Source organism: Gadus morhua, chromosome 11, assembly GCF_902167405.1.
Source record: "Gadus morhua chromosome 11, gadMor3.0, whole genome shotgun sequence".
Classification (NCBI taxonomy): Eukaryota; Metazoa; Chordata; class Actinopteri; order Gadiformes; family Gadidae; genus Gadus; species Gadus morhua.
Window position 1 is genome coordinate 9,714,883 of NC_044058.1, and position 15,562 is coordinate 9,730,444.

Sequence of the window (15,562 nt, forward strand, 5' to 3'; positions counted from 1 at the left end):
ACACACACGCACAGAAACACAGACAAACACTGTACCACAAACCACACATTGGCTCTTTGCAGTCCATCTGGAAAGAGGGATGGAGGGAGAGAGAGAAATACAAATCTGGCTCTCCAGCAGGAGTCATCATTTCAGGGTCTTGGATGCATCATATTTATTATGGTCCAAATAATGACAGAATTAAGTGACAAACGCTGCCTTCAGACAATAACAAGTGTCGACTTCGCAGAATTAGGCAAGCTTAATGGATAAGGATCTGCCTCGCTTCATCTCTGCTGAACAACATCTGTGTGAACAGACACACAGACACACAGACAAGCACAGAAACACACACGAGGTTCGGGCGGGATTGTGTGTGTGGATGTGTGTTTGTCAGTGTGGGAGAGTGTAAACCAGTGGCGTCAGGAGTCTATCTTTAAACAATAGATCATTCAATATTGTTTTGTCAGACACTTGTGCAAGTCGTGCCTATCTTGAGATGCAGCCCTTAAGTGTGTTTGAAAAAAAAGAAACACGCATGTGCAGAAACTCACTCACGCACACACAGGTTAAAGCGCTCCCAGCTGTTGTTGGAAAACAGGCTTCAGGCATTTGGGCTAATTCACATCACATGTTAATGCTTCAATTTCCTAACACTGTTGGGGTTGAGCTTGTGCGTGTCTTTGTGTGTGTGTGTTAGTGGGGGGGAGATGCGCGTGTGTCTGTGGGGGGAGGGGGGGGGGGGGTTGCACGTGTGTGTTTGTGTGTGTATTTGTGTGGGGGTATGCATTTGTGTGTGTGTGTGTGTGTGTGTGTGGTGGGGTATGCGCGTGTGTGTGTGTGTGTCTGTGTGGGGGGGGATGCACGTGTGTGTGTGTGTGTGTGTGTGTGTGTGTGTGTGTGTGTGTGTGTGTGTGTGTGTGTGTGTGTGTGGTGTGTGTGTGGGTGGGTGGGTGGGTGGGTGGGTGGGTGGGTGGGTGGGTGGGTGGGTACGCGCGTGTGGGTGGGGGTGGTATGCATGTGTTTGCGCGTGTGCATTTGTGTGGGGGCATGCGTGTGTGTGTATTTGTGGGTGTGGTTTGTGGGTGTGGGTGTGGGTGGGTTTGTGGGTGTGTGCACACGCCCCAGAGGGCATGCTCAAGTGTTTGTTTGAATGTGTTTGTGTGGGTATGTGGAACTAGAGGTATCCCAGGTCTCCTGGGGAGAGTGTCCGAGTTTATTTGTGTCAAGAATAATGAATGAGTGTGGTGTGTGTGTGTGTGTGTGTGTGTGTGTGTGTGTACACGTGTCTGTCTGGACTTAGTTAAGTGCGGCACCTTTTGTAGCAAATGTTATGTGTCAGTATATCTGTTTGACCGTTGAACCCTGACACATTGCAACACAGCTGTGTCACAGCTTTTTATGAGCTGTGAGCGTGCGTTTGACTGTCTCTGTGTGTGTTTGTGTGAATCCGTGAGGATGTATGTGAGTGTGTATATGTGTGTGTCAGGGTGAACAATAACTAAAAGCCAAGTATCCTGTGACCTTGGATGACCTATATCTCTACTATCAATATAAACAAGTATAGTACTAAACAATAATACAGTGATATACAAAACAATACATTGTGAAATCAGTGATAGTACCGGTAAATGAAGATAGTCTAAAGTGATAAGGTGTTGCGTAGGTTGTCCCTGAGGTGATGACAGTAGAGGATATATTTTGCTGCTAATAAGCAACATTTTCGTTTCCCACCAAGGATATCATAAAAAAAAAAAAAGGTGGATCATGTGTGCTCAGCCTGTCCTCCTTGGTAGCAGGTCTGTCTGGGATGACCGGGTCAGGCTTGGTCCGCTCAGTCTGTATCTGCTCAGCGTCTTCCTTAGTGTGGAGTCGGACCATCAGGAAGAGTGGGGATCATTTGTGTGGGCCAGGTTGTGTGTGTTCTGACCTGAGGCTCTGTTAGTCAACTGAGCTGCAAAACCAGCTGCTGTAGCGGACTTGTTCTGGGTTAGTTTATTTTTTATTTTAGGGCTTTGTGATGGAGGATTTAGGGATCCCATGATTATAGGTAGTAGAGGAAGTTGATCTCTCTCTCACTCTCTCTCTCTCTCTCTCTCTCTCTCTCTCTCTCTCTCTCTCTCTCTCTCTCTCTCTCTCTTTCTCTTTCTCTTTCTCTTTCTCTCTCTCTCTCCCTCTTTCATTCTCTGTCGCCCTCTCTCTCACTCGCTCTATTTTTTTATTAATGTATCCGAGGTTGAAAGTCACGTACACTTGTAAACGTGGATATTTGTCTCAGCACAATTTTTTATTATTGTAAGGCACACATTTGTCTTGATTGTGCTTGCACTGGCAGAAGGTAGAATGGTTACGCTGGAGGAGAATGTGTAACCAACAGAATGTTAAGAAGGTTGTTTAAAAGGATAAAGCTCAGGTGAACAAGACAATAAACCTTGGAAAAAAGTGGCATTCCTTCTAAAGCTATTGTCAGTTTAACACTTGCTTTCATTCAAACCCTAGGAAAATCCTCTAAAGGCCTCTTCACTAACTCCCCATCACCCCGCTTACACTTGCTACCGGCCTACCTCCTTGTTATTCTTGCCCTGGGTGGGCTGGTCACATCCCCTTAAGTGGGGGGGTGTGGTGGTGGTGGTATGGTTGGAGGGGTGGTGTCAGCTCTCAAGTTGTTGAGGTCAGCCCCCAGGGTGACTGTCGAGAGCATGGGGCTACTGGCTGGCTGGGGCAGGGCCCCGTGTGGTAATCCCCAGGTTGGGTGTCACTGTGGTCGGTTAGCCTCAGTAATTTAGCCCCCTGATCTATGTAGGGCCTCCAGGCTCACTGGACCACCCTGGGCGAGAAAGGGCCAAATTCTGTCTGCTTGTGTGTGTGTGTGTGTGTGCGTGTGTGTGTGTGTGTGTGTGTGTGTGTGTGTGTGTGTGTGTGTGTGTGTGTGTGTGTGTGTGTGTGTGTGTGTGTGTGTGTGTGTGTGTGTGTGCGCGCTTGTCTGTGTGTGTGTGTGTGCATCTGAAAGTCACTTTTGCTGTCTGTTGAAGAGGGTTGTAGTGGGTTCTAGAGATAAGCGTCCTTCTGCAGGTCCTGTCTGATTGGATGTGTGTGCGTGTGTGTGTGTGTGTGTGTGTGTGCGACTGTGCGTGTAACTCATGTTTCATAGACTGAAAGAGATAAATGTTATATTTTTAGTTGGCGAGAAATTAAGAGGTTCACAGAGAGAGGGAAGAGGGATAGAGGGGAGGGAGAGCGGGGGAGAGAAAAGGAGTGAGAGAGGTGGGGGGAGCGCTGTCTACAACACCAGGGGATCAATCAAGAATAAATGTCTTTGTCCTCAGCCGTGTGAACAAGCATGTCAAAGACAAACATTCTCCCTCTCCCCCTCATCCAGCGTGTCCATGTGTCTTCATATCCCAGAGAAAACACTGGTTAGGAGGCCTGGCAGGTTCATAAATCACCCACCTCTCCAGCAGCCCGTCGCACTGTGTCTGACACCCCTGACGGGGCAGCGCTGAGCTGGACAGCTTTACATTGAAAAAATGATACCTCTGACACTTTATAATTTAGCTTGGGCGTTTTGTTTATTTACTTTTATTGGAGGTTTTTTTAGGGTTACATTTTGAATGTGAAAGTGAAACTTTTATTTGTGCACTCCCTGTAAGAGGAGTGCACAAACGTTGCTGGGAAGCGGTCCAAATGATAATGGAGCTGTAAGGCTGCATCTCCGATGAACACACACAGATTCGGTATTGTAATGATTAAGGATGGAACATTTGGTGTGAATGCTGCAGGCACTCACAACATATGTTCTTCATAACTGCATTTATTTGTGTTTTCCATCTGCCAACTCTTTGGGCCCTTAACTTCTTCCACTATTTTTGAGTTAGAAACTGTGGAAACTTTTTAATAAAAAATATAATATTTATGTTTTCAAATCTGAAACCTTTAAACCTGATTTATAATGGCCGTCAATGAGAGATATTTCAGACTTCACAACTCGGGCAACATTTAACCTTTAAACTGCATTCAGGGCCGCTGCTGGCCGTTTCGGTGCCCTGCGCGAGCGGGGGGGGGGGGGAGCCCCTTTTTATATATTAGGTAAAAACATCTAATTTGCCGAAATTGAGTGATAGGTTATACAATTAAGAGCAAACAACGGTGGGCCTCTTCATAACGAATTTACTTATTTTTTTAATTCAATAATGTATTATTTTTTGTATTTTTTTCCAAACCTTAATTTTTGGTGCCCCCTCAGGTACTTGTTGCCCTACGCACTCTGCGTACTCTGCATATAGGGAGCTGAGGGCCTGACTGCATTACAACATTTTCATCACTTTTTGATCTTTCCAGATATATAAACAGATTTTTTATATATTATATCATTTTTTTGTTTTTACCTTCTTGGTGTGTTTTCTCTTCGTCTCATTGATCTCCAGTGAGCCCTGGCAGAGCGTAACAACGTCAATGTTTTAAGCTTAAACTGTCACAGTAGTTCTATCTCGCTGGTGTAATTCAGCAATTGAAAATATACTTGAGTATTGTTAGTATTATTTTATCACATGGGTCCCAATCAAGGCCCTCCCTTTTCTGAGCAGGACTGTGTCCCATTTATAGGAGTTCCAGTTATAGTTTTGGAGAATGAGGCTTGGGTTCGAGGCTGGGTTCTTCATACATGGTTGGTTGTCTACCTTGTATAGAAGCACACATTTATCGCAACTTGTCATGCTTATACTACGTCCACACTACTACCATCATACTACATCATTCTACTGCATTATACTGCTAGTTCAAAGTTTTAACTGTTTCACTTTAGTTGAGCCATTTGTTTAGCTCTTAAACTTCAACAATTTGACTTTATTAAATGGTTTATATGTTTATACTGTTACATTTACTCCATTCAGACTTTCCACTTTGGAATAAACTCTGATTGAACTCCGTTCAACCCCTTAAATATTACATATTATTTAAAGCCAGCCGCAATTTCTTAAGAAATGTTCTTTTCGAATTGTATTTCTTCTTGAGAAAACGTGTGCAGACTGGATGAGGGAGGCTGATGTGGAAATGAATATATATATAACAGAAATAATAGCTATTAAAACAAATGCAAATTCGTAATCAAATGTGTTATCAATTGATATATACAAAAAAACAACAAAAGTGGCCAAGATAGAAAGAAAGAAAAGAGAGAAGGGACAGAAGAATGAAGTGGACCCACTGGCCTCAGTCAGAGCTGTGTCTCAGCCCAGGACTAGAGAGAGGGGTTCCTGAAGCTTGGGAAGCCTCTAACCTTTTCCCACTGTGAAGGGCAGGAAGATCTCAAAATGTTGGTGGCAGCCATGAGGTAGCCAGGAAGTTAAAAAGAAAGCAGGGGAGCTTGATGATACAATGAGGTTAGTGAAGGGGAGATAATAAAATAAAGGGAGATGGAGAGGGAAGAAGAGAATGAAGAAGCGAAGACGGAGGGAGACGGAGGGATGAGAAGATTTGTGTGACCTGGAGCCTTCCCATGCGGCTGATTAACTATCTAAGGTCCACCTCGTCAGGGTTGCCAGATCCTATCGGCTCATCCCCCTCCTCTCTCCCTGTCTCTAGTCTGACACCGCCACCATACCCCGCTGGCGTCCGTGTAAACAGCACCGTATATATGCCAGCCTCTCCCCCCCCCCCCCCCCCCCATATCTCTCTGTCTAGCTCACTCGGTAGTGCTCTCCCTCTCTCGCTCTCTCGCCATCTCGCTGTCACTCTCTCTCTCCGGCTCTCGCTCACTCTCTGTATTTCTCTCTGTCCCTCACTCTCTCTCTCTCTCCCTATCTGGTCCCCCCTGTGCCCTCTGTTCTTATCTGTCACAGTGAAGACAGTGTTATCAGTGTTGTCTGTCTGCCGGTCGTGACCACAGACAATGGGCTTCAGTGTGGGCCTGTCTGCCCGCGTCTGTCAACACGCACCCGGCTAGATGACTATCGCTACCGGTCGCTTGTAGCTCACCACGATGAAACTGTTTCCTCCCTCGCTCTCTCTCTCGGCCTTGCTCTCATGCATGCACTCTCTCTCTCCGTCTCTGTGTCCGTCTGTCAGCCCCTATCTCTGTCTATATTTAGCTAAATATTGCTTTGGGGTAATCACTGGGGTATCAAATATATCTACTATAAATCCCTGCGTAGAGAACATCTCTCCCAGACTGGGACGCGGGCGGAGGCTGGAGAGGGTTCATATAGCCGTGCTACTGTTGCCAGGCGGCTTTTGGCAGACGGCCTCACCTCCGGCCGTGGTGGCGGGCGGACACTTTCATGTCCCGACTCGGAGGACGGAAGGCGTCCATCTTCTGGCCCGTGTTCAGTGGCCGGCCGGCCGTCCCGTGGGACTTTTGAGTCCGAGCGAAGGCTTAAGACTTTCCAGTTCTCGACGTCGCACCGGAGAGTGGAGCGGATTAGCGAGTTGGCGTGGGCCATAGGAAAGGGGACGGGGTCTGGAGCGGGCCTCACAGAGCGGTCCTACCTCATCCTCAGCAGGTCACACAACACATAGAACATCTCCACAGCCCCGGAGCAGGAGCCCTGTCCCCCGGCCGCCGGCGGATTAAACGCTGCTGAGTTCACCTCTCCTCGTTTCATTTAGCAGGGGAGGGCCTGGCCGGAGCAAGGATCCTCCCTGGCACGTTATGAGGCACTTGGCGGGCTGTGTGTGTGTGTGTGTGTGTGTGTGTGTGTGTGTGTGTCTGTGTGTGTGTGTGTGTGTGTGTGTGTGTGTGTGTGCAGGTGTTTGGCGGGATACCAGAACACAGACAGGAATTGGCACTCAACTTTACTTGGAACAACTGTGTGTGTGTTTGATAAAGACGGAGAGGGATGGAAATGAACATTTTACTTCTGCATTATTAAACTCGTATTAGCTCATGCACACATACACACACATAATTACCCACAAACCCATGCATACACACTAAAATATACTATTCTTGAATGCCGAACTGGGCTTTTATTCCTCCCCTGTCGACCTCTGACTCTCCTGCTCTCTCTCTCTCCCTCCCCCTCTCTCCTGTCTTTTTTCTGTTGTTGCTGTATCTGTTATTCATCCCAACTGTCACTCGCTCTTCTTTTTTCGTTTCCTCCCATGCCCTTTCTACCTCTCCTCTGAGAACCTCTTCCTTTTTCCTTCATTCTCCCTCTCTGCTTTCCTCCTCCTCTCCTCCTTTTTTCCTCCCCTCCTCCTCCTCTTCTCCTCCAGAGAGAGAGAGGGATGCAACGTGTGCCACGTTGCTCCCGGCCAAACACTCCTCTGTCATTTTCCAGATAGCTCCAACACCCAAACGGTGTGTGTTTGTATGTGTGTGTGTGTGTGTGTGTGGCTTGGAGTCCATCCACTCTGCTTGCTGTGGCTAACTTAGCAGGAAACATCTAATCTGTCAGTTCAATGGACCGTGCAGGCAGACACACACATTTACCCATTTACCCACGCACACACACACACACACACACACACACACACACACACACACACACACACACACACACACACACACACACACACACACACACACACACACACACACACACACACACACACACACACACGCATGCAAACACACACACACACACACGTACACACATACGCACATGTAGGCTGAGGTATACAGTCTATGTTCTTAAGCACAGACGAGCAATGGAAAATGTGGTGTGGCCTTTCCGTGTAATTCATACTCTGCACAAATGGGAGAGTCTCTCATCCTTTTTCTCATTATTCTATGTTTTTCTTTTCCGGTCTGTTTAATTCACCTTATCTATGTAGCCCTTTAACCACGCCCTGGGTCTAATGACCAGTCCCCATGTATTCAAAGAAATACATTTGTCAAACTTAGGCTTCTTAATTAAATATATTCGCTGAAACAATCTTTTTATAGAAAATCGGATTATTATTCTTATTATTAAAAATTTCAAATCTTTAAACGGTTAAATAAATGTCTTTTTTCCCTGCGAATTCCACCCAAAACAATCAGCACCCCTGCCATCTTCACAGTCACCCAATTAGACTAGCAGAATGGACAGCAACCAATCAAATCATAATTATATAATTCATTTAAAATTTACCGGATAACATAAAACAATTTGATATGGGGAAACAAATAGCAACTAAGTACATTTATAGCGGGACTACATTTGAATACATTTACACATGTCCACTGAGCCTTAACTTATCATAATACATGGTGCTTATAGCTGTGACAAGTATATGCCTGCCCATTGGTGTCATATGAGATATGGACCTACTAATAATTGTGTAATCATATTAACCAAAGGAATGTCTTCCAGGAAACATCACTCAGAACAATCACTTGGGTTCTTTAAACATCCACTTGACCTTGAGCTGCCCTTGTCAACCGTTGGAAACATGTCAATCTGTGGTCGGCTGAGCCTCGAGGCTAGACCCGTTTTGCTCCGCATAAAAGTTCACATCTTGAATTTCATATCTCGTTTCCGTCTTTACACTTACGCTACGTCTAAGTATGCCGACCAGCGCAAAAGATGACGATGCTGCCAAAATTGAAAGGCTTTCAAATGTCCCTGCAGAAATGTCCATTGTTTGACATCATAATACCGCTGGATTAAATATTAAAGACTGAACTGAAAGCGGGGGGCTGGAGTCTGATAGTGTGTCTGTTCTACCGATAGTTTATGAATTACAATATGACGTAAACTGACGTTCAACTTCAACACGTGATTAGCCAGCTCTTTTTATTTATATTGACGGACGCAGGTGTTTGTGGTTGAGTTAATGTAGATAGTATTTAGGGTTGCGCCTGCCTAGATATTGGGTTGGATGATATTGGAAACCCATTAATGAGAACAGAGCTTTCTAGACAAAATGAAAACACACTCCTTTTTTTTTTTACACGTTACTCTAAGAAGGATATGCCATTCACTAAGTGCTCCAGGCTGTAGCTTTGTATCAATTTTCTATGACATGAAGAGCTGAACTAGCAAACACTTAATAATATTACTTTACACACACCGTCAAATATTTCTCTAATGGGACACCTAATAGGGGGGTTCTGGTGAGAAGCACTCTTGACTCTTTCTATCATTATGTTGATTATGTTTCATCCTAGAATAGGATCAAATCCACAAAGCCCTTCCATGGAGTTGGGTTCAACAGCAACAAAGAGCAGCGTATTTATTGATCGTACAATCTGAAACCCCTCGCTCTGGAGTACAGACCTGCAAAAACATTCCGGCCCCGAGTACTGTACTCTGAGGAACGCCCGTTCCTGAAGTTGTCTTTAAGCAGACCCTTTTTTCTGGGTAACACAGTGAATTCAGATCACTTGTTTAGGCGCAGCTATTAAGCTTCCTCACAGAGGTGCACAAATAGATAACAATGCCGTTAAAGATCCAGGTCTAAGATATTGTAGAAAATGTCCTGCCTTCCTTTTCGTATGTCCTGGTCAACAAGGTCTCAAAGAAAGTACCCTGACACACACCCTGTCGTGTATGGGAGCCTCTGGGACTGGTTCTAGTAGTACTGCTCTAGAATAGGGTAGCCCTAGCCTAGACCCTCCTGATTTACTATTGCGTTTCGCATTAAATATCAGTCAGGTCTTCACTGGGCAGGCAGGAATGGAATTCTAAATATGGCCATGGCCTAAGGAAGTTCCAAAAACTACAGCCATTCATAGTGATGCTCCTGCTCTACACTCAAACCAAATCCGGTTGGAACTAAGCAAAAACTATTTTTCTGCAGACTGTTCCTTTAGTATTGTTATTCAGTCTAATTCAGATCAAAATAGTTGTGTTGCTCTGTGGATTGCTACACTTTCCTTGGGCACTGGCGTCCTTTTTTTAATTTAGCAGACTACACCGCTGCTTGTTCATCATGAACTGAAACTCTCTCCCCAAGCGCTGATTGGCTCTAGCATTTTGGTTTTTCAGCGGCGTTTAGGCCTGATGGGCAAATAGAAACAGAACGTGAACTTGCGAGACCAGGATGGTCCCACGAGGCTAGGGTAGCCCATGATACCTGTAAGAAGGTTGTTTAAGGTCATTGGCAGGTCGCTACAGTATACACACACACATTTGTACACACACACAAAGAGAGGTTACCTGTGTAGATTTAAAACCTGGGTTCCAGGTCGTCAGTGTGTATGTATATATATAATGCATGTACTCATATAGACACAGATTTGCACGTGCGTGTGTGTGTGTGCGTGTTAGTGTGGTCTCTCAGGCTAAATGTGTCTTTGTGTTCATTCAGCTGGTACCAATCAGTGGCGTATGGAGTTGGACCTCCTCCTAACAATGGAGCCCTTGACTGGGGGAGCCCATCTGATTGGCCCTCCTTGCCCCCTTTTATCAATACACACCAACTCTAAAGCCCTGCTTCTGGTGGGCCTGCCCCTGTGCAAGACCAGGCTTAGAGCATACGTCTGTGTGTGTGTGTTGTGTGTGTGTGTGTGTGTGTGTGTGTGTGTGTGTGTGTGTGTGTGTGTGTGTGTGTGTGTGTGTGTGTGTGTGTGTGTGTGTGTGTGTGTGTGTGTGTGTTGTGTGTGTGTTTAAGCATATTGGCAGTGGGGGGATGTTAAAGATGAATGTGTTACAGGTTGTGTCAAAGGTGTGTGTGTGTGTGTGTGTGTGTGTGTGTGTGTGTGTGTGTGTGTGTGTGTGTGTGTGTGTGTGTGTGCGAAATCTGAAGCATTCACCTTGTGTGTCGGGGACTCTGTGGGGGTGCAACAGAAGGAAGGAGAGAGAAAAGTTTATTGGGTTCAAATGCTACCAGTGTGTGTGTGTGTGTGTGTGTGTGTGTGTGTCTGTGTGTTTGCACGCACACATTTTCATGTGACCACAGGTTTATGGTCTACTCTAGAATTACACAAACCAATATGGCTTGTTTTATCAAACATACTCTACCCCCTCCAAGCACACACACACATACACACACACACGCACACACACACAGGCACGCACACAACTTGCATGCTGATATACCAGCTATCGATAGTATGTATCTATTTAGCTCTTTTCGTCATTTTTTTCTCTTTCTAATTTCCTTCTTTACCTCTCTCTCTCTCTCTCTCTCTCTCTCTCTCTCTCTCTCTCTCTCTCTCTCTCTCTCTCTCTCTCTCTCTCTCTCTCTCTCTCGCTCTCTCTTTCACACAGTGTTTTGGTGGGTGTCAGGTGTCTGTGAAGCTGTCAGCCAAAGCGCTGTCAGAGCGGTTTGTCTCCAAGTCTTGCTCTTCAGTCAGCGTCCCGATCACTCATTTACCTCCGAGAAAGAGACACACCTCCATTAGAAACGGATCTGCTTTCCCCTCACCTCTCTCTCCTTCCACCTCTCCCTATCTCTCTCTCTCGCTCTCCTCTTTGTTTCCTCCTGCTCTTTCCTTCCTCTGCCCCGGCGTGTCCTCGCTTGCGCTCTCTTTGTGTCTCCATCTGTCTTTTTCTGTCATCGCTCTTTCAGAATCCCCTCTCTCCCTTTGTTACGGGGTTGGGGGGTTTGACGAGGTCGACCCTGGGCTGGAGGGTCAAAGTTTAGCGGCATGACCCACACCACCTGAGTCCCACTCCTGACCTAATTAACCCTCTACCTTGTTGTTTATACTACTTTTACAAGTTATGATTCAGTTTAATTTGGCAGACTCTTTCTGTCCAAAGCGACGGTGAATTCACCCGCCCATGTCCACGAGGCCCAACATATGTGACCGCTGTGACTGTAAAAAAGCGCTCCGATGGCTCTGATGGCGCTCTGATGGCGTTCTGATGGCGCTCCGATGGTGCTCCGATGGCGCTCCGATGGTGCTCCGATGGCACTCTGAAGGAACTCTGATGGCACTCTGAAGGCAGTCTGATGGCAGTCTGATGGCACTCTGATGGCGCTCTGATGGCGCTCTGATGGCACTCTGATGGCACTCTGATGGCACTCTGATGGCAGTCTGATGGCACTCTGATGGCACTCTGATGGCAGTCTGATGGCAGTCTGATGGCACTCTGATGGCACTCTGATGGCAGTCTGATGGCAGTCTGATGGCACTCTGATGGCGCTCTGATGGCAGTCTGATGGCACTCTGATGGCGCTCTGATGGCAGTCTGATGGCACTCTGATGGCGCTCTGATGGCAGTCGGATGGCAGTCTGATGGCAGTCTGATGGCAGTCTGATGGCGCTCTGATGGCAGTTTGATGGCAGTCTGATGGCACTCTGATGGCGCTCTGATGGCAGTCTGATGGCAGTCTGTTGGCGCTCTGATGGCAGTCTGATGGCAGTCTGATGGCACTCTGATGGCACTCTGAAGGCACTCTGATGGCAGTCTGATGGCAGTCTGATGGCGCTCTGATGGCAGTCTGATGGCGCTCTGATGGCACTCTGATGGCGCTCTGATGGCACTCTGATGGCGCTCTGATGGCGCTCTGATGGCACTCTGATGGCGCTCTGATGGCACTCTGATGGCGCTCTGATGGCAGTCTGATGGCAGTCTGATGGCAGTCTGATGGCACTCTGATGGCAGTCTGATGGCGCTCTGATGGCACATGCTCCAGACTTCACAACCAAAGCATGTTTGTAAAAGAGGTTGTGTGATGACATCCGAAGTTAACCACATTTATAGAAATCAGCCATGAAACATCCGTAATGTCCAAAGAGACATTAAAGGAACACAATTTTTCTAATGCGCATTGTGCATCTTCTGGATTATTCAGGCGTTTGGCCAACAACGTTACGTGCATTAGGGCCATCGACTGGCATTCAGATGGAATTGGGAAAAGTCAGAGCGATGGGGACCCTCGGAGGTAGCGAATGACTTGCCTCTCCGTGACCTGTACATGTCCGCAGCCGTCCAAGGACGCGGACTGCTGAAGTTATGTCCCATGAGCCTTACAGGGCATCTGGGTCAAGGGTTCTACAGGTTAGGCTGGGGATCAATCCTGGAACTTTGGGAGAAGGCTGGTAGTCAAACACACTCACCAGTAGGGTCTGGTGGTTTCAATTCAATTGATATCCTAAAATTTAGAGACAAAAGGCAATATACAAATGTATTAGCATAAGTATAAGGGGATGAAAGTAGTATAAAAAGGTAAATTGAATGTACACTCTCTCTCTGTCTCTCTTCGTTAATTCGTCTCTCATTATTTAATCTCTTTCTCTCTGGTTTCAGTTGATGGCCTTAGCGGACGCTGCGGAGGAGAACCGGCTCCTATTGGAGCAGGCGTTTGTCCGTCTGCGTAGCTCCACCCACTTGCTGGTGCTGCTGTTGAGTCTGTGGCAGGGCCTGACCCCCGACCAGACCAACATACTGGAGGCTACCCTGCTGCCCCTGCTGCAAGACACACCCACACTGGTAAACACACAAGCGCACATACATACTCAGACACACACACACGCGCACACACACACACGCACAAGGCATATCCATCCATACCCATATCCATATCCATTCATCTCTCTCATTCACGTTCACAGACACGCACATACACACACATAAGTCTAGCCGTCCAATCCACAACGGTGGTTTTCTTTGAATCATTTTCAGCCATGACGATCATTTATAATAGCCGTGACATTTTGACATTTTACCTTAACATTAACTTAACATTTAGGCATGCATACTATCACACAGAGCTTATCCCGCACAACCTCAAAGTGAAACATACACACACACACACACACACACACACACACACACACACACACACACACACACACACACACACACACACACACACACACACACACACACACACACACACACACCCTCTTTCACACACTTTGACACACATACATACATTCATTCATACGTCCCAAGGTCAGAGTTCAGAATAAGAGAGAGTGAGAGAGAGTGGACGAGACTGAGCTCTTTGATCAACCTCTGACCCTCAGATGTGTATGTATGTGTGTGTGCGTGTGTGTCAGGAGGCTCAGAAGGCCGTATAAACAGTGGTGTTGACAGAGGTCCTCCATGAGCTGCAGTTTGATGATGACAGATTTCTCACCCCTCAGAGACTGTTGTGTGTGTGTGTGTGTGTGTGTGTGTGTGTGTGTGTGTGTGTGTGTGTATGCGAGTGTGTGTGTGTGTGTGTGTGTGTGTGTGTGTGTGTGTGAGTGCGTTCGTGTGCACATGTGTCTGTTCGTGTGTGTTTGAATAGGGATTGATGATGTGAATCAGCAGTAATAAGGACCATAGCTCTGTGTAAGAATATAGCTCTGTCTGTCCAAGACATTCAGACCAATGTGACGACAGACATGCTATTTCAGGACAACACACACTTTCATACTGGCCCTCAGATCAGTCCGCACATTCAGACAGAAATGAGAGACAGACAGACAGACAGGCCGACAGACAGGCAATCAGACCAAGGCAAGAAGATGAAGGCTTCTTCTCGCCCTCCTCATCGTCATGGCCACCGTGACCTTTTTGCGTGGCCCTGCAGGTGAGTTCACTCCAGATGAGTGAAAGTCCTTCGACCAGAGTCCGCTTTCAATGGCATTCCCTCTTGGATAAGTCCCCGGAATTTCCCCTCCCTTTGGGAAAGTCACACACCTCTAGATCCTGTAGAATGGAGAGAGCAGTGACCTCTAGGGTGGGCAAGGAAAGAAAGTTTGTTATTGTATGATTAGAGATGCACATGTCTGTCGGAGCGGGAGTCATGGAATGGTTAGAAACTAAAACATTATTAGGGTTCTTATTATCATTAATCAAACTTAACTTCCGCCTCTTTTTTATTTCTACCAGGGTGCAAGAATCAAGAGAATGAGGATCACCCTGACCCCCATTCATTCATTCATTTATTCATGTATTCATTAATTCAGTCATCTGACATTATTCAATGTGGTCATTCATCCTTTAAACATCTCCCTCCTCCATCTTGTCTTCTGTCAGTCATTCGTGTCTCAGTAATCCTCTCAGGCCTTCTGACTGATCTCCTGAAATCTCTCTCCCTGGGTGAAATGCAGTCTTTCCATTCCTGCGACTATTAGTATCCAACAGGCATTGAGTTCCAGGGGATTATGCACACTGTGTACACAGTTTCCATTACGCCGGCCTTGGCCCGGCCCATCCAACCCGTGGAACCCCTGCCCTGGGCTGATAACCAGGAGCTTTCTATCCGCTCTGAGGGAAAACCTCTAAGTGGAAGAGGAGACTTGTTGAGAGGAGGCCACTTCAACTCCATTCAGGAGCATCCAGTGACCCAGACAGATCCTCCTCAGTGCTCACATAGCGTCCCTGGGTATGGGGTCTTGTGGGTATGGGGGGGGGGTGGGTGGAGGGTCTTGGGGATGGAGTGGTAGATAATAGCCTAATGTCTTTGTCCATCTATCATGGCAGATGAAAGATAGATAGATTACAATGTAAAACAGTCAGAAACATACCTTAAATAACTGAGAGAATTTAAAAAATGCCCTGGTGTCACTCAAGGAAGAATGTATGTTCTTGTGCTGTTCGCTGAAGGTTGACATGGAGATGTGCACTAATAGGCCATTGATTGGACGGAGGCTGTCTTAAAGCATTCCTCGCCTGAAAGACGTTCTGAAAGACTATCTTTTTTTGAAAGGAGGAGAAGGTGAAGGGTAGGAGCAGAAAGGGAGAAGGGGAGTAGGCTTGCAGGCTCCCTGGTA

The 15,562-nt window shown here is 46.6% G+C and overlaps 1 protein-coding gene across 3 annotated transcripts in view; it reads left to right on the forward strand.

Moving 5' to 3' along the window:
- Window positions 1–15,562, forward strand: part of bbs9 (Bardet-Biedl syndrome 9) — a 127,906-nt gene that overhangs the window by 57,275 nt on the left and 55,069 nt on the right. For all 3 annotated transcript variants that reach the window (XM_030370764.1, XM_030370763.1, XM_030370765.1), the window contains one exon: window positions 13,104–13,286. In XM_030370764.1, the coding sequence (XP_030226624.1) occupies window positions 13,104–13,286 (183 nt within the window). The remainder of the gene's footprint in view (window positions 1–13,103; window positions 13,287–15,562) is intronic.